We start from the raw sequence: 19,065 nt of genomic DNA, 5'->3' as shown, positions 1-19,065 counted from the left end.
GGGCTGTTACTGGCTGCTAGCGGGAGGGTAGCGGTTTCGGAATTCGCTATCTTCCCGGGAGTTTCGGGCTCTGCTGCGGACGCGAGTCTGCTGTACGTTGTGGCCGGGGCCAGAGACCCGCTTACTAGGGTCCAAGTTTTCTCAACTGTGTAATGAAACCAGGTTTAGCGCCTCCTGTAGGGTTACTAGTGACTAGAAACTTCCACCTTCGCGGGGACTATCTTGGCAGCCCACGGTGGAGGGGCGCTGAGAATCCTCCCAGAGTGCCCTGCGGGCTGCCTGGGAGGAGACTCGGTCTCCCAGAGGGCCCTGTGGGCGGTCTTCTCCCAGAGTGCCTTGCGGACTGCCGGGCCGAGGCGACTCGGTCTCCCAGCGTGCCCCGCGGGAGGCTCGCCAGACTCGGTCTCCCAGGGTGCCCCGCGGGAGGCCTGGTGGCAACGCGGGTACCAAAGGCAACGGCGACTGCAATGACCACAACCTGCCGACCTCCCAGAACAGGACGTGTCGGTTTCTTACCTGCTCTCGGGGCGGCGGCGCGATGGACAGCCCGGAGATGACTTTTACGCTGGCCTACCTGGTCTTCGCCGTATGCTTCGTGTTTACGCCCAACGAGTTCCACTCCGCCGGGCTCACGGTGCAGAACCTGCTGTCCGGCTGGCTGGGCAGCGAGGACGCCGCCTTCGTGCCCTACCACCTGCGCCGCACGGCCGCCACACTGCTGTGCCACTCACTGCTGCCGCTCGGTGAGCCTCCAGTGTAGGCCCGGGGTCGGCGCCGAGCCAGGCGCGGTCCAACACCCGGGGGTGACTGAGGCGCAGTGCTGGCCGCTGGCCCCGGGGCACCAGGAGGGGGCTGCGGGCAGCTCCCCCGCTGGGACGGGCCCCTGAAGCCATCAGTGTGGGTGGGAAAGGCGGCCGGGCCACCTGGGGGAGCGTGACCCTAACGCAAGCCCAGGTTGAGCGGGCAGGAGTGTTGGGGTCATTGCTTTTTGCAAGGGAAAGAAATGCTCCAAACCAGCGGCTCCAGTCCTGAGCCTTACCGACCCAGGGATGCACTGTGATGCCGTCTGTGTGGGGATGAGAGGGCAGCGTTGCCCTGGGGCCTGGGAGGAGAGCAGGTGAGATAGGCAGTTGAGTTTGGGGATGACAGGTACACAGGCCTCAGTGCCAGGCCAGGGCTGTCCAGGGCAGTACTTGGTGGTATCCCAGGCGCTAGGAGAGCCTCGGGGAGGTGAGTCTGTGAGCTGGTTGGAGGGTGGACTGAGGGCAGTGTTGGGACATGGCTGTAGCTAGAGGTGGGGAGCCAGGTGGGAGGCTTCTGGAAGACAGAGAAGGTTGTGACTAGGAGGACAGATGAGATAGGAAGTGTTGGCGTGAGGATGCAGCAGCCTGCACACTGCAGACCTGGAGGCAGATATGGGGTGGAGGCAGCCTTGCCACGGGCTCCCCATTGCACAAGTGGGAAACCCAAACTTGGGGAGCACAAGCCATACCAGGATGCCAGAGAAGATAGCAGAGCCAGTCTTACTGTCTCAGTGTCTCACCATCTTCTGCTTTTGAGTTTTGAAAACTTGCAAGTTTTATAGACACGTTACTTGTTGCAGCAGGACAAGTTATCTTAATATGTAGTGATTTGGCCAGAAACAAGCATTTCCTATCATATTTTGTGAGCTGCAGCCTGCCGGTGTGGTCCCTCACCTCTATCGGTCATACTGACTTTCAAGTTGTCCCTTATATGCACTGGCCCACAGGACCCTGAAGCAGGCCAGGGTGCAGGTCTGTTTTGTTTTTCTTCTGGTACCAGGAATCGAACTCACAACCTTGCGCTTGCCAGGCAGGCGCTTTGCCGCTGAGCTAAATTCCCAGCCCCAAACAGCAGCAAGGGTGCATTATAGGTGCTTTTATTTTACAATTTTACAATTTTAGGTTTTCATGTTTTTTCCCCAATGTTTATGCGTTGTATAAAACTTAAATTGAAGATATTTTCCCCTAACATATGGTACCAGTGCTGTGGTCACTGGCTGAGCCAGGCCTGCTGCAAAGGTACAGGGGTGGTGAGGCCCAGGGCAAATGACAAGAGGAAGTGGCCCTTTCCTTCCCCCACTCAGAGATGGTCACTACAGAGAGTGTGGCCCCTAGCAGCCCTGACCCACCCTGAGGTGCCTTCTTCTTTGCAGGTTACTATGTGGGCATGTGCTTTGCAGCCTCAGAAAAGCAGCTGTACTCTCCTGGCCAGGCCTCAGAGGCCTGGCAGCTCTTCCTCGTGCTGGCTGTGATGCTCCCCTCTGCTGCCTGCACGCTGATCTACTACTGGTCCCGGGATCGGTGGGCCCACCACCCTTTGGCCCGCACCCTGGCCCTCTATGCCCTCCCGCAGTCGGACTGGCGGGCTGTCGCCTCCTCCATCAACACTGAGTTCCGGCGTATTGACAAGTTTGCTACTGGGGCACCAGGTGCTCGTGTAATTGTGACGGACACGTGGGTGATGAAGGTGACCACATACCGTGTGCATGTGGCCCAGCAGCAGGACGTGCACCTGACTGTGACAGAATCTCGGCAGCACGAGCTCTCGCCAGACTCAAACCTGCCTGTGCAGCTGCTCACCATTCATGTGGCCAGCATCAGCCCTGCCGTGCAGCCCTTCGACATCCGGTAAGCACTTGGTGGCCTTCATGCCTCTCTGGGGCCTGTGTGACACCCTCCCGTGGGGCCCTACTGCCTCAGCTTCCACACATGCCATCCCTCCTGCTCTTTGAGCTGTCCCTGCAGCTTCCTAGGACATGGGGTTGGGGCTAGGTGTCACCTTGGCTCCCAGCTCTTCCTGTCCCTCAGGGTGGGTGACCATGGGGTCTGTGGGCATCTTTGCTGGTCACTGCTGTGGACACCTCCCCAGGGCCCCAGGTCAAGTGCCCATAGGCTATATCTCCCACAGGCTGAGCTCCACAGAGTACGGCGAGCTGTGTGAGAAGCTCCAGGCCCCCATCCGTAGTGCGGCAAACGTGGTCATCCACCAGAGCCTGGGAGACCTGTTCCTGGAGACATTTGCCTCCCTGGTGGAGGTCAACCCGGCTTACTCAGTGCCCAGCAGCCAGGTGGGGCAGATCTGAGGGGTGGGGTGGGCTCCCCTGGGGCCATATTGTTGGGCTCTTGTGACTCTTGTGCCCCTTGCAGGAGCTGGAGCCCTGCATTGGCTGCATGCAGACTCGAGCCAGTGTGAAGCTGGTGAAGACCTGCCAGGAGCCAGCTGCAGGGGAGTGCCAGCAGTGCTACTGCCGCCCCATGTGGTGTCTCACCTGCATGGGCAAGTGGTTTGCCAGCCGCCAGGACCCCCAGCGTCCTGACACCTGGCTGGCCAGCCGTGTGCCCTGTCCCACCTGCCGGGCGCGCTTCTGCATCCTGGATGTGTGCACTGTGCGTTGAATGTCACCGTGGGTGTTGGTGGGGCCTCTGGGGTCTGAGCCTGGCGTCCCCAGCCAGCTGCTTCCAGGAGCAGTTAGTGCCCTGGGCTCCTGCCAAAGGCTCAATGCCAAGCACATCATCTGCATCCCTCTTTCCAGGGCATTCAGCACCTTTTGCCTTTGGGTGGGGCAGGTGCTCCACATTGAGCTCTCCAGGGCCCAAGACCCTGGGTCTGACCAAATGGCCTTCACCTGGTCACGCTGCCTTAACTTTATGAAGCATACCTGCTCCCAGTTATAAGCAGGACTCACATCTGACCCAGCCTGCTCTCCAGCCATGTCTCAGCCTGGCTACTTACTGGCACACAGAGACTGCTGGGAGGACGTAGGGTGGAGCCTGGCAGTAGAGGGGAGAATGGGGTGCCACTCTTGTGTGCTGGCCCAGCCCAAGGCTTCCTAGCAGCTGCAGGAAATTAAGGGGCCACTCCTGGATCAGGAAGCAGGTGTGGCAACCTGGGGACAGGCCAGGTGGTTCTCGAAACTTCATGGGACCCACCCAGTGCCTGGAGGTCCTCACTGTGCTCTTGGTGCCTTTTCCTGCTCCCACAGACTGCAGAAGGCCAAAGCCTCAGACACCTACCCCAGGGCAGGGGGAGGGTGGAGGGGAGAGGGTGTTGCATGGCTAAGGCCTTGGGCGCCAAGGCAACATCTAGAACCATTTCTTCTGGGACAGTGGAGAGCCTAGGCCCCAAGCCTGGGTCTGCCTAGTTCAGGAGAGGATGTACCCAGTGATCAAGTCTCTGATAGGCACACTGCCAGCTCCACATGGTGCAGGTGGTAAATTGCCAGGCACAGCTCTGACACAGGTACGGCTGCTGGAGGTTCTACTCACACTGTGGCTCCGACCGAAAGCCCGACTTTGCTTCAGGTCAGGTGAACCCAGCCTGCCTGACTCCTAGCTGCACTTGGCCCTAGGTGAGCTCAGAGCAGAGCAACGGCAGTTCTATGGGGTGGGAATGCTGCGGGCGCTCTGGAGTCAGCAGAGTTTTGGGGACTGCCTAGGAGGGGCTGGGTGGATCGGGGTTAGAGTTACCGTAAGTTAAATTAGTTTTGTAAATAAAAATGTAGCTAAATAATACAATACTTAATAAAAGATTACTACTAAGTGCTGTAGTTTTTGCTTCACCTGACATTAAAGCCTTTGCAACATTTGGGGCAGTTGTTGGGGGTACTGGGAAAGATGGGTTAGGAACAATGGTGTGACAGCGTTTTGTCCAGAGGGAAAGCAGGTGGGAACACGCTGTGCCGGGGAAGGCCCTCGGTGGGATGCCTTGTGGAGCTGGAAGTGGGCAGGGGATGCACCCAGGTTGACCCGAGGACAGCAAGTGCCAAAGCCCAGCCCTCACGCCCAGGGCGCAGGCTCCTTGACCTGGGCCCCACTGCTGCTCTGGCTGTGACAGCCTCAGCCTTGTCCTTTCATACCGGGTCCAGCCCGGGCCCGAAACCCGCAGTACTCCCTGCAGGAGTTGGTGCCGGCCTGTGGCCACTGGCAGAAGGCAAGACTCATGGTAGTCCGGGGTTCCAACCCTGGGATTCAATCAGTTTCAGGCATCGCGTGAACCGAGTCCCTAAGCCGTGAGTACTGAGTCCGTGAGCGTCAGGACCGGGCTCGGGGCAGATCAGTGGTGGCAGTGTGCGACTGCGGACACCAGTGTACTGGTCATTTTTTGGCTGCCTCAGAGATTACTCCAAAGCTTTTAATGATTTAAAGCGACTGACCAGCCGGGCGTGGTGGTGGTGACCGCCTACAATCCCAGGGTCTCGGCAGAAGCAGGACGGTCCCTAATTTGAGCCCAATTTGGGCAGTTCAACGGTACCCTGGCTCAAAAAAAGCTGGGGATTAAGCTCAGCGAAAAAGCCGTGGGTTCAAGGTCAGTACGAGGAAAACGAAACAATCCAAAAAAGCGACACAGACCGTGGACGCCGCTGCGTGGGCGAAGCCAATCACAGCCCGCAGACCTCGCCTTCCGGAGTCCAGTGGGCGCGGAGACCCGCCCCCGTGCCCGGGATAATTAAGGCGCGCCTACCATGGGCGGACCAATTATGGGCACGCCCGCTCAGGTGAACCAATAGAAGGGCCGGTTGTCCCGCCCTTCCCGGGCGTCCGTGGCGCGCGCGGCCGAATCTCCCGCCAATACCCCTCCGCCCGCGAAGACGTGACCAATCAGTGCTCGGACATCCGCGGCGCTGGCCGCCTGCAAGCCTGCGGGGGCCGGTAGTTCCTCTGGCTTTCCTCAGCGAAGCTGGCGCCGTCGTCCCGCTTACCTGGGGGCAGCCTCCGGCGGCGAGGTTTTGCGGTTCTGTACGGTCTCTGGGCCTCTGTCCAAGCTCCGTCCTCCCGCGAGGCATGTTCACCTGAGCAGGCTTGCCCCCCGCCGGTGCGGGCCTAGTGGTCTCGCCCGGATCCGGCGCGCGGGAGAGTCGAGGGGCGGGGCCTGGCGCACTTAAGGGCGGTTGGGGGCGGGCCTTGCTGTGAGACCGGCCGCGTCGGCGCTGAGAACGTCTTCTTTCGCGCTGCCGCTATCCCTCAGTCTTCCGCCATGGCCTGCCGGCCTCGAAGCCCGCCCGGGTACGCCAGGTGAGCGGGCCGTGCGCGGCGGGCAGGCCGGGGCGGCCGTGCGGGCGTAAGGGGGTGGTCCCTGAGGTACGCGGGTCGGGGGAGGCGGTACGGGCGGGGACGCGTCCTGAGGTGCGGGGGCGCAGGGGCGGGTCCTCGGCCCAGTCCGACCCGACCGACCGCGCGCCCCGCAGCCCGCCATCCCCCGCGCGGTGGAGCCTCGGGCGTAAGCGCAGAGCCGACGGGAGGCGCCGGAAGCCGGAGGAGGACGAGCGCCGCGGCGACTGCAGGCCTGAGAGGTGAGGCGGGCGGCCGGGCGGGCGGCCGGGCGGGCGTCCGCGGGCGCGGTCAGGAGGTCCAGTCGGGGTCTTCCGCCTCTGCTCCCGGCCTGGAGAGCGCCTTTCCGGGGACAGGTGGCAGCAAAACTGGTTTCAACCGGCGCAGGTCAGTTCGATGTGTTGGGTTGCGAAGAGCGCCGGGGGCTTCCAGGGGACGCCGTTAGAGCCCCCACACGCCTGGTTGTCTGTTTAGCTCTGCGGGTCTTCGAGAAGTGCGTTGTGTCCGAGTCACAGAGGTGTTACGCTAGGCGGAGCTCGAGCTCGCACGTCGCCGCCTCCTGATGCCTCCGGGGCTCTGCGTGAGCGCCTCTGTCTCTGAGTTTACCTCGTGAGCGTCTTCTGGGTTAGCGTGCCCGGAAGGTCGGGGTGCGAGGTGGACAAGGTAGCTGGTGAGAGTGGGACAGGAAGGTAGAGGGTGATTGAGAGGGGCTTGGGGTGTGAAGGAAGCTGCTGGCGATGTGCGCAGCTTAGGGGAGAGTTTCCGGGTGAGCTTGTGAGCGGGGGTCGAGGGTGAAGGAAGCGATCCTTTGTGGCCAGGCCCTTAGTTTGGGAACGTGTTTGGTTTCCTTGAGAGTTGATAGAGCCTAAGGACACGTAGTGTCTGTTAAACTCGAAAGGACATAGTAACTTGGCCAGATGGGGCAGCGAAAGTGGTGGGAGCGTGGTTCAGGACACTTGAGGGCAGGTCACCTAGGACTTGCTGATGGATAACGCTGGAGGAAAGTCGCCAGAAGTTTTTGGGCATGTGGTGATTAGAACCCATTCTCCCAGTTGGAGAGGGTGGGAACCCAACAAACTTCATGTGGGAGAGGTTAGTGGGAGTCCCTAGTTAGGTTCATACCGCGCACCAGTAGTATTTACAGTATTTAAAGACTTGATACTGAGTGAATGTAGAGGAGGGCCTAGGGCATCTGCTAGGGCAGTCCTAGGCTAGGTACAAATTAAGTCAGGTCTTGTGTGGAAGGTTGGTGGTACAAATTTGTAATCACCCCCACCCCCCACTCTGGAGCCTGAGGCAAGAAGCTCAAGGCCAAACTAAATAACAAAAGTTTGGAGATCAGCCTCTGAACTCTTCCTTAGTGTCCTTTAGCTGAAGATCCAATAGTCTCGTTTAGCTGAAGATCAAATGTATGTTCTTAGCAAGTTTCTTAAAGGTATTGGTATTTGAACCAGAGCCCTGTAGTTCACAAGTGGGTCATACCTCCTCCTCCTTTCTCGAAAACAGCAGGAAAGAGTAAGCATCTGTTCTTGGCCTCCTCACTTGCTGTGTGCTCTGTAGAGCTGCCTTGTAGGCACCCAACAAGTACAACATCAGCATCTCTATGCTGGATGTGATGGTGGAGGGGAAGTAGTCCTGTGGAAAGAAGTTAACTCTGTGAAAGCGGGGTTGTCACATAGGGTGGACTGTGAATATAATTTGCCTAATTTGAGAAATGGACTTTAGCTTCACAAAAGGTACTGTGGTATACACACTCTTTAAATTGTTCTTGTAGGAGCTGGGTATTTAGCTCAGTGGCACGGTGCCTGTCTGGCAGCACAAAGTTGTGAGTTCGATTCCCGGTACTGGGAAAAAGAAAAAAATATTGTTCTTGTAGCTCAGATATCTGTCCTGGCTGGGAATTGAGGCCTGTTCTTCCTTCATGTGCTAGTGGGGATGATGGAGCCCAATCCAGCGCTGGGCAAACCTCCATTTGATTCCACTCTGTGACAGAATTATTAAGTCTGTTTAACTTTCAATTAGTTGCCGAATTTGATTTCAGACCTTTCCAACAATTTTTATATATGTACATACGTTTGTTTTGAGACAGGGTTGTAAGTTGCACATGCTGGGACTGAACTTGAGATCCTCCTGCCTCAGCATCTCAGAGGACCATAGGATTTCCAGAGGTTACAGAGATTCCAGAATTAGAGGATTTCCATTTTTAAAATCTGGAAATTTACCTTTAAAAATTCAATTTAAGTGTTTTTCTGCAGTATGATTATAAGAAATGATGCATTAAAAGGTCCACTTGTTATTTAAATTGAATGTTCAAAATTTTAAACATGGTAGCTAGAATATGTGAGATTGCATTTTTTTTGTTATGTAGTTGAAATTGGTGTGTAATTAAAAATTTGTGTGTTTTCCAGTATTAGGGAGTGAGCCTAGGGTCTCATGTATGCTAGGGAAATACTTCATTCATGAACTATATCCCCATCCTTTAAAATTATTTTGAGATGGGACTCACTAAGTTTCCCAGGCCAGGCTCGAACTTTGTGATCCTCCTGCCTCAGCCTCTCAAGTAGCTGGGGTTGTAGGTGTGCAGTACCATGGCCTGCTAGTATCTAGTTTTGGTGCACCAGAGAGGCCAATAGGAAAATGGGGAGGAAAAAAGGAAATGTAAGTCTATATTTAATCTATAAATAACAGGGCGTAGTTACAACTAGAATTTTTGGCACTTATCCTTGAGTTTTCATATTGCCAGTTTTCTGGACTTGGAGATAAAATTGAGTTCCTAAATTAGCTATAACCCAGGGTGGGGGATGTGGCTCAATGGTGGACTCTTTTTTTTTTTTAAATGATGGAGTCTTGTCTTGCATGTGCAATGCCTTGGGTTCGATCCCCAGCACAATAAAAAAGCAAGAACAAAAATAAAATTAACCCACTGTAACTGCTCTTTTACTGTGCAGTCCCATCTAAGTAGCAATGACTCAGGTATATAGATGTATATATACGTATATGTACGTGTACACATATACATACTTTTTCTTTTTTTTTTTTTTCCCTTTTTGAGACAGGGCTTCGGTATGCAATCAGGCTGACTTGAGCTCATTTGTAGCCCAGGCTGGCCTCGAAATTGCAACAGTCCTGCTTTAGCCTCCTGAGCACTGGGATTACAGGTGTGCACCACCACGCCTGGCTTTATACATTTTAACTGTGATGTGTGTTCCGAAGCATAGGCACCCAAAAGGTAGACCTTGTCTGCCTCTTCCTCAGTGGACTTGTGTCCTTATGATTTAGCCAGAGCTTACACACAGTGGGTGGGAAGAAGTTGTCTGATGATGTCCAGAAAAACTTGAAGAGAATTGTCCAAACTGAACTAGTAGTTGGAGCAGAAATTCTCTTTGCATTGACTTCCAAAGCCTGTGTTTTGGCATTCTGCCCAGCAGCCTGACTATACCCTGACCTATGGAAAGGAAACTGAAAGTACTTTCACAGTTCTGAGGTACTATCCATTTTATTTCAGCTTCACCACTCCTGAAACCCATAAGCCCCGACCTAGGTGCTCAGACTGGGCAAGTGCAGTTGAAGAAGACGAAATGAGGACCAGAGTTAACAAAGAAATTGCAAGGTACACAGTTTGTACTGCTTTGGATTTCTTTTCTTTTCTTTTTTTTTTTTTTTTTTTGAAACAGGGTCTGAAGGGTCTATGCAATTGAAGTTGGCCTTGAGCTCACTTTGTAGCCCAGACTGGTCTCGAACTAATGATCCTCCTGCCTCAGCCTCCCTAGCGCTGGGATTGCAAGTGTGGGCCACCATGCCTGGCCTTTTATTTTTATTTTTTTAATTTTTATTTTTGGCTTTTTAAGATAGTGTCTGTGTAGTGTAGGCTGGCCTTGAACTCATTATGTAGCCCACACTGGCCTCAAACTTGTGGTGATCCTCCTGCCTCAGCCTCCCAAGTGCTGGGATTACAAGCCCGTGTGTGTGGTTTTTTAAATTACATATCTAATTCAAGATAAGTCTCAAGAGTAGTGGTTCTCAAAAATATGGTCCTTAGACCAGTGGTATCAGGCTATCTTGGGCACTTGTTAGACATGCATATTCTCAGGGCCCTCTGGACGGCTTAGTGAGACTCTGTCTCAGTAAGAGGACTGGGAGATGTAATTCATTGGTAGAGCATTCCTGGGTTCAATCCAAGTCCCAAAAAAGTAATAAAAATAAATAATGCACTCTTAGCCCAATCCCCATTGCTTAGGAAGGTTTTATTCCTGGTAGCTGTTAGCTCTAGATGTGTTAATAGTTACTATTTTTCATACCTTTGTAAAACTGGCAATATTGTTCTCAGGTATAAAAGAAAACTACTCATAAATGACTTTGGAAGAGAAAGAAAATCTTCATCAGGAAGGTATGTGTTGCATAAACTTTTTTTTGAGATAGGGTGTTGCTGTGGAGTTGCTGGCTTGCAGCTCACTATGTAGTCCAGGCTGGCCTTGAACACATGTCGATCCTCCTGACTCAGCCTCCTGAGTGCTGGGATTACATGTGTGCACCACCATGTCCGACTAAACATTTCTTTGTAATTTGTGAATGGAAAAAAATTGGAACCGAGAAATGCTGATTGTTCTAATAGTGTTTGCTGGTTAATCTGTTCTTCACTGATTTGAAATTATTGTATTTACTGTGTACTAGAATCCCATATGTACAAAGATTGTAGACTGTACTGGGATTAATAGGATTGGGATCCAGAGGTTGAAAGAGCATTTTCTTGTCACAGTTTACATGGTGATCTTAATTTTTCTTGGTGATCATAATTTTGAGGTTCTTTTAATTTTTCCTTTTTTTCAGTTCTGATTCAAAGGAGTCTACATATGCAATGCCTGCTGATGTGGAAACAGATGAAAGTGTCCTCATGAGAAGACAGAAGCAGATCAACTATGGAAAGAACACCATTGCCTATGATCGCTATATTAAAGAAGTCCCCAGGTAGTTCTGTCTCATTGGCATGGCCTGAATCAGCCCCAGCATTGAAATTGGAAGTACAGTGCTGGCAAACCCTTCAGAAGTTTCAGTGGTACAGCCTGCTGTGGCACTCGAGCTCTGGGTTCACCACCATTGGATTAGACCCATGTACTGTGGGCCCTTAATGAATCCCAGGAGCTTGTGTGCAAATCAGTAGATTGGCATTTGAATGAAGATTAGAAAGTAATCATTTTTGAGCCTGGTGTGGTGGCACATGCCTGTGACCCCAGGACTTGGGAGGCTGAGGCAGGAAGATTGCCATGAGTTCAAGGAAGCCTGAACTATATAGTGAGACCCTGTCTGAGAAATAAATTATTTTTGTAATTTCAAGTGTTAGGTAGAATTTAATTGTCAGGATGCATAGCAACCTTATAAATGTTATTACTAAAGTCCACAATGGGAAAAAATGAAATTCAAGTTAAAGCTTATAAAAATTAGAAAAAATTGGCATCTCACTGTTTTCTGAGCAGCATACAGACCCTAAAGGATGCAAAAATTTAAAAAAGCTTGAGTTTTCGTAAACCTCTTGGCAGGACTGAGATTCCATTTTATTTTTCAGGAATACAAATTGCAAGGAATAGTAAGACAAAGAAATAGTGTCCCTTTTCTTCTTGGTGGTTTTCTGTTTTTGTTCTTGTTTTTGTTTTTTGAGATAGTCGTGCTTTGTGGCCCAGCTTGGCCTTGAACTTGATGCAGTCTTCCTACTTCAGCCTCCTCAGTAGTGGTGTTATAGGTGTCTACCACCAAGTGTACTTTTGTTATATTTTATTTCGCTTACTTGTAGAATCTCAGTTGATCTCTTAACTTGTTACATGTTAATCTCAGGGCTTGCTTAACCATATAGCGACTACAGATGTGAGTGGCCTGTGCTAGGGTAATCTTTCTCTTGCAGACACCTTCGACAACCTGGCATCCACCCAAAGACCCCCAACAAATTTAAGAAGTATAGTCGGCGGTCCTGGGATCAGCAGATCAAGCTCTGGAAGGTGGCACTGCATTTTTGGGACCCTCCAGCTGAGGAAGGATGTGATTTGCAAGAAATGTATGTCTTATGTTTTTTTCCCTCAGTTTCTCTGCTTGACATGGGCCGAGACAGTTGTGTGTTGTGATTATCACCAGGACTATATGGTGGCTTTATTTGGTTTGTGAGTGTGTGTGGTACTGGGGGTTGGATGTATAATCTCCCACTTGCTAGGCTAGTGCTTTACCTACCACTGACGTGTGCCATTGCTCTTTCTAAATTGTTTTTCAAGTCAAGGTCTAAGTTGCCCAGGCTAGCTTTGAACTTGTGATCATCCTGCCTCAGGTGTGTGTCACCATAGCTAGCTGGGTTTTGCTTTAATTGAGGGAGACTTCTTATCTTTTTCTTGTTGGTTTTTTTTTTTTGTGTGTGTGTTTTTGTTTTTCTTCTGGTACCGGGAATTGAACTCACAACCTTGTGCTTGGCAGGCAGGCGCTGTGCCATTGAGCTAAATCCCCAGCCCCTCTTGTTGGTTTTTAAACTTGTGCCTAGTTGGAAATATTCCATACCTGAGCTTTTGCTGCATTGCATGTTCAGAATCTGTTGACCAAGAATGTGGCAAGGATAGTGTTACGCTTGCTCCTTTTGATATTTTGCCAGCTCTCCTCTGGTCCTGACCTTCTGTCTTCCTCAGAAAATTCATCCCACAGGTATTTGAGTGTCTTCTTTATGCTGAGAAATTCAGAACAAACTGGCATGTTTGAAATGATTTTGTGTTTTTGAGACAGGGTCTCGCTCTGTAGCTCAGGTTGGCCTTGAACTCTCAGGGATCCTCCTGCCTCAGCTTCGAAAGTGCTGGGATTATAGGCGTGCACCCCCACACCCAGCTTGAAATGATTTCTGATATGGCTTTGCAAACCTTACCTCAGAGATGCCACAGCTTTTTCCCAGTGTGACACCACCATCCCATTCTCATGAGTGGGAAATTGGAAAAGTTAGTGATCACACATCATCGTTTCTTGCAGTGCTTTCCCCATACAATTTGAACTTATCAGTGAGGCGAGATAGAGTCCCTGGTACTGGAGAGGCTGAGGCCAGGAGGATCACAAGTTTAGTTAAGGCCAGCCTGGGAAAGGTCGGAAGATGCTGCCCTAAATAAAGAGGGCCAGCTCAGAGGTTGAGTGTTTGGCTGGCAGGCAGAAGGCACTGATCATCCCTTGAGCTGCAACCACTTGGAAGGGTGATTGTTGGTGGGAATAAATGATCGCAAGGGCTTGGAGCATGGCAGAGCCTACTCTTCAGACAGGACTAATGTCTAGAATTTTTAAGAATTCAACAAAATCAGACCTCCCCAAATAAAGACCTAATGAAAAAATGGGCACATGAAATGATGTCAGGGTTACAGATGTTGAATAGGTACATGAAAAAATGTTCAGTGTCTCTGGCCATTAGAGAAATGCTCTTTTGTGCTTGGAAACAACCACTGTTGAACTTGGTGTGTGCCCTCTAATCAGTACTGATGCTAATCTCAAGGTTGGTTAATGTTGTAGCTACTTTGCCAGTGGAACTGGCCTGTGCCCCAGTAATCTTTTTTTTTTCCTGCAAACACCTTAAAACTTAGCACAGATTCCAGTGCCCTCTAGAAACAATAGCTAAATAATAACAAGTGCCACTGAAGCTGTGGAGGAGGGAGGAATCCTTCTACATTGTTGGTGGGACTGTAAACTAGTACAGCCACTGTGCAAATCAGTGTGGAGATTCCTTAAAAAAAAAAAAAATACTGAAAATTGAAATTCCATTCAACCCAGTATTCCCTAAGTAACTTCAGAAAGAGTTAAAGACGTTAGTGATACACGCATACTCATGTTTATAGCAGCTCAATTCCTACTAGATAAATCGTGGAAGTGACCTTTACATCTATCAGCACACGGATCCAGAAAATGTGCTATTTATGCACAGTGGAGTACTACTCTGCAATAAAGGATAAATTCCATTAGTAGGAAAATGAATGCACCTTGACAGTAATGTTAAATCAGACACACAAGCTTAAATATTGCATGGTTGCTCTTACATGAGAAACCCAAATTATAAATAAAAGGCAAAATAGAAAATAATAGGAAACAGGGAGGTAGATCTTTTGCAAGTGGGAAAGAGACCAAGAATTGGGACGGGGAGGGAGGAGTGACAAAGGGAAGCAAAGAGAAAGAAGCTGTTGTAGCCATGTCCTAACTCCCCAGGAGGACTGCAGTCACTGCTCAGACATGGACAGTGAAAAGGAGAGAGCAATGTTTTCCTTTTATTTTTAAAATTAAAAAAAAAAAGAAAAAAAAGAAAAGGAGAGAGCATGGTAGATGCTGATGTGCTTGAGTTAGGCAGATTTTTGATTTGTAGTTGCTGTCTTTGTGCTTTTTGTGCTGAATGTATTGGGGAGAGGTTGAGTCTGCAAAAAGGGTGGGGTATTGGAAGTGGAGCTTTTGGGGAACTTGGGGAGCACGGTGAGTATCTGCACACCACTCAGCAGGATGCAGGTGGAATTTGCTCTAAGCATGCAGGGCTGAGGAGCCACTGTGACCCAGGCTTGCTGTTCTGGTGAGCCAGACACTGACCTACCTGTTGGGTTTCTTTGCAGACACCCTGTGGACCTGGGGGAAATGGAAACTGAATCCATAGAAAGCAGTTCTGAGTCCCAGGCGAGCTCACAGGATAACTCTGTAAGTGCTTTGTTTGGTTCTTTCAGCCTGGGTATCAAAGGTGAATTGTCAGTATGTGCTGAGAGAAGTTGGGATTCTGATATTATGGAAAAGGGAGCATTAACCATATTTCTCATGATTGGAATGGCAGATTCAACTTAGGCTTTTGATTCAGTCTGTTTTCTTTGATGGTAAAAGGCCATTCTCTTTTGAGTCCAGTGCATACCTGTGTGTTGCCACTGGCACTCAACTGTAGGCTGTTTGTGTTGGTTACTTTGTAGTGTAAGCATCACCTGCTGAATGTCACTAAGAGATGCTTTGTACTGTTTCTCTGCATTCGCTGATTTTTAAAGTTACGTGTCCCCCAACCCAACATCTTACATAAAAAAATCAGGTGAAAGATTAAAAACCTAAGGATTCATTGTAAGCTGTTAAGTTCCTTTGTCACATTCGAGCATACAAAGGCAGCGTTGCCTTTTCCTCCCCTCCAGCTTTGTCCTCTTGGAGCCTGGTGCCTGTCCTGACTTAGTGGCCATTTGCAACCAGAGAGTCTGGTTGTGACAACTGGGAAATGATGTGTTGCTCTTAGGAGCTGTGCCTCATCATGTTTTTGAAGACTATTTAATAATGTGGAGAAATTGTTAAGATGAGTTTAAAGAGGAAGTTTAACTGTAGATGAATATTTAAAGATTGTGAACTGAGCCCAGTTTTGAGGGTATTTATTACAAAGGGGGGTGCTTTTATAATTTAAAAAGCGCAACCCTGTGTCCAGTTGAAACACAAGGATGCGCCATGTGCAGCATCAGGTTAGGAGGGGCTGAGTCGTCCTTCAGGAAGTGAAGGGAAGGGGGCTAGGGTGGGAGGAGAGGTTGGGAGGTTGAGGCAGCTTCTGAGGGCTGCTTGTGCGGAGGGGAGGAGAAAACCTGGTCTGAGAAAGTGTCTAGAAAAGCACTGTCCTGCGATGGTCTGGTTACCTTCCCATATGTGTGTACTCTTTAACCTCTTAAAAATAGTGGTGGAGCTTGGCTGCTAAGTACTACCACTCGGTCTTCTAAGATCAAGGATGTTTTCTTGGGCTTACCATAATGTAATCATCGCATGCAGGAAATGGAACCTCAGTGAAGTACTCCTGTTAGTAAACTGCCTATATATACAACTTGGGAGGTACTGGGGATTAAACACAGGGGCATTCCTACCATTTGAGCTACATGTCCATTTGAGACTGGGTTTCTCCATGTTGTTTCTGGATTCTTTTTTTTTTTTTTTTCTGGTACCGGGAATCAAACTCATGACCTCAGGCTTGCCAGGCAGGTGTTTATGCCGCTGAGCTACATCCCAGGCCGGGTTTCTCCATGTTGCCAAGGTTGACCTTGGACTTCAGATTCTCCTGCCTTGGCCTCTCAAGGGTTGGCCTTACAGGCAATCTCCACTATGCCTGACCCAATCTTTTTAGCATTTCTCTTTTGATCTAACACTTCATATATCACATTTAAATTACACTAGCTCTTTAATTTGCTTTAAAATCTAGAAGAGGCTCTGCCTTTTCTGTATGTCTTTGATTCATCTTTTTGAAGAGTTTAGGCTGGTTTTTTAAGCTGAATGTCACGTTTGAGTTGTTGGGTCATTTCCTTAAGGCTTAGGTCAAACTAAATACTTTTGAGGAAGAATACAGTAATGGGGTGTGTGTATTGCTGATGTTAAATTTATAGCCAAGGGGCTGGGATGTAGTTTAGTGGGAGAGTGCTTGTCTAGCATTTCCCAGGCTCTGGGTTCAGTTGCCAGCAGGGGATGTATGTTGGAAAATGTGTTCATTAAGATAATCTGGAGACATCATTTTAAACGTGGTTACTTCCTCCCCTAAGATGGCCACCCTTCAGTTTGGTCTAGCCCTTTATGGTCCTTTTTACTCCTTCAGAATGTGCATACATGGGGCCAGGGAGATAGCTCAGAGGCATAACACCTGCCCTGGCAAGTATGAGGTCCTGAGTTCAATTCCCAGTAGCAAAAAAAAAAAGAATGTGTATAACTATACTTGTGGTGTCTTCATTTATGGTGTAGCAGCAAAGGTGCTTATTTGAGTCACCTGTGGAGGCCGGATGCAGAGACAAGCAGGTTTATTAGGGGCCAGCGGTGGGCACCCAGTACATGACTGAGCACCAACCCCGAAGGGCGGAGGGGAGAATAGTTATACAGTTCTACTTTCAGGTCTATGCGGGGGGTAGTACTGATATGATTTAGTGCAGCTATAGGAAGACTGCAAAGCATGGGCTTAGCTTGTGACAAAGGAACAAAGGTATTTGATATTTCACATAGGGGACAAGCAGTCTTATGACAGAGCATCGAGTGGTATGGGTTAGGTAACCATGACAACATTTACAAGAAACAAATTTAAGGAAACAGAACCTTAAGCTTTTTTTTTTGTCTTTTTGAGACGGTCTCCCTATGCAGTTCAGGCTGTCCTTGAGCTCACTTTATAGCCCAGGCTGGTCTTGAACTCGCCATGATCCTCCTGTCTCAGCCTCCCGAGTGCTGGGATTACAGGCATGCACCATCATGCCTAGCCAAACTTAAGCTTTAAAATGGCGCAAGAACACAAAATGGCATTGGGTTGGTTTTCTTTCCCATATCAATGGTACGTATCCTCTTGTAATATCATTATTAGTCTCCATTCTAGTCATAACTGCATTGGTCACTGCATTGGCATGTGTAATTTTACAGGATTCCAGAAGCTGTGGGTGCGGGATAAGCTGGGCTTGGGAAGGGGCCATCGTCAGTAACAGTTGTACTGTTGGCCTAGGGGTGAGTGCAGCTCCACAGCTGCTGGCTGGGCACTCAGCCAGTGGGGCAGATTCTTCCCAGGTCACAGTGGGGTGATAGCTGGTGCTGGGTTGTCATGGTAGCTCCTTGTCATGGAGGCAGCTGTGGCCCAGATGCTAAGGGGTTGCTTAGCTTGGGATTTGCAGTGGGAGTGAGCAGGTAGTTTAGTGTGTAGGAATTTGAAGCTTTCATTTAAATAAAGTTTGATGTCCATCATTCAGGAGCTTATTAGCTAATATTTTGAATTCTTTTGAGAGTGTCTTGCAGTCCTGTGGCCCTCACTGTCACTCATGCTCTTGTGCCACTGGTGAAAAGCCTGCTTGTGCTTAGGGTCACTGATGTCGGTGTGACCTCTGTGCTTTTGTCTTGTAGGATGTGTACTCTGGCACGCCCACCAAAGTTAGACACATGGATTGCCAAGTGGAAGATGAATTTGATTTGGAAGCTTGTTTGACTGAACCCCTGAGAGACTTCTCGGCCATGAGCTAACTGCCACCTGGTGGCCACTGAGAGAAAGTTGCCTCCACTTGGCCCTGGGAGGGCCAGCGAGGCAAACGCATGTGGTATGCACTTCTACCTGGATGGTGTCTCTGTTAATAATTCACTTATCTCATGATGAGTTGTCATTCTTGCCTTATTTGTACAGTGTGTGTTCTGCATGTTTTAAAATGTAAATGGACCTTAATCTGTGGAAGATTGAACCTGAAACAATCTTGATACAAACTTTAGTTGGTTAATGCCCACCAAGCTCCTTGCTGTAACTGACGAGTGTGCTTTGTCAGTTACTGCTTGTCCATGAATCCACAGTCAGATATGCCTGGGTTGTGATCGGACTGGATTCATGGGACCAATTCATGGGAATTAGCTTTCTCTACAGGTATCTGACAGTGTTCTCAGAGGCAGAAGTCTCGGGTGACTTTTTGAAAACTTAATTTCTGGTCTTTTATCAGTATGTCAAACTAAGTTTTGTTTCTCATATAAAACTCTGAAAGTCAAAGATTGTAAACTGGACTGTTAACAGGTTTTTATAAGTTATACAGTTTTAATTTGGTACTTGTAAATAGCCCTAGTTAGGATCTTAACCTATAGTACCTGAGAGTTAAGGGAATGCAGATTTAGAAAGAACTTTTTTTTTAACAGTCATTTAATTTACCGTGTAAAATTGCTGTAAATGATAACATGTACAGATTCTGTGTTCAGATATTCAATTGTAAACTTAAGACTGTTGTGTTTCTATTGCTTTTGTATGAAATAATACTGCAAAAATAAAAAAAGGAACCTTCTTTAACTGATTGATAACTGTGCCAGGTTGGCTTATTGCCCCAGTACAGTGCTCTTGTCTCCTTGACTTGTGGTGCTCACCTGGTGAGAGGATGGAGCCACTGCTGGGAAGTGGCAGCAGAGTGCCGCCATCCCCCACCACGGGCCTTAAGTCCCTGCCAGGCCTATCTGGTGACAGGTGTGGCTCTCTGATGGGCAATTCTGGCCATGTGTCAGTGCAAAATGTGCCATGTCAACATGTGCC

At 49.5% G+C, this 19,065-nt stretch overlaps 2 protein-coding genes across 5 annotated transcripts; both read left to right on the top strand.

Moving 5' to 3' along the window:
- The first annotated feature begins 406 nt into the window (after positions 1–406).
- Tmem129 (transmembrane protein 129, E3 ubiquitin protein ligase) lies at positions 407–4,562 on the top strand. Its single transcript, XM_013506818.1, has 4 exons — positions 407–743; positions 2,177–2,651; positions 2,932–3,091; positions 3,171–4,562. Exons 1-4 carry the CDS (start codon positions 539–541, stop codon positions 3,417–3,419), a joined length of 1,089 nt encoding a protein of 362 aa, XP_013362272.1. The 5' UTR covers positions 407–538; the 3' UTR covers positions 3,420–4,562.
- A 92-nt stretch (positions 4,563–4,654) lies between these two features.
- Slbp (stem-loop binding protein) lies at positions 4,655–18,836 on the top strand. 4 transcript variants are annotated; one of them, XM_005408703.2, is made up of 8 exons: positions 4,655–6,026; positions 6,209–6,313; positions 9,577–9,681; positions 10,399–10,458; positions 10,899–11,036; positions 11,965–12,114; positions 14,663–14,744; positions 17,913–18,836. In XM_005408703.2, the coding sequence occupies exons 1-8, from the start codon at positions 5,998–6,000 to the stop codon at positions 18,027–18,029; spliced, it is 786 nt and encodes a 261-aa protein (XP_005408760.1). In that variant the 5' UTR covers positions 4,655–5,997; the 3' UTR covers positions 18,030–18,836. The 4 variants fall into 4 exon arrangements, with proteins under 4 accessions (XP_005408760.1, XP_013362273.1, XP_013362275.1 ...); XM_013506819.1 differs by having other exon boundaries at positions 4,655–6,035; XM_013506821.1 differs by lacking the exon at positions 6,209–6,313.
- Positions 18,837–19,065: the final 229 nt, after the last annotated feature.

This window comes from Chinchilla lanigera, unplaced genomic scaffold, assembly GCF_000276665.1.
Source record: "Chinchilla lanigera isolate Chin_1 unplaced genomic scaffold, ChiLan1.0 scaffold00113, whole genome shotgun sequence".
Taxonomy (NCBI): domain Eukaryota; kingdom Metazoa; phylum Chordata; class Mammalia; order Rodentia; family Chinchillidae; genus Chinchilla; species Chinchilla lanigera.
Note: the sequence above shows the minus strand (reverse complement) of the source record. Positions and strands in the feature narration are given on the sequence as shown.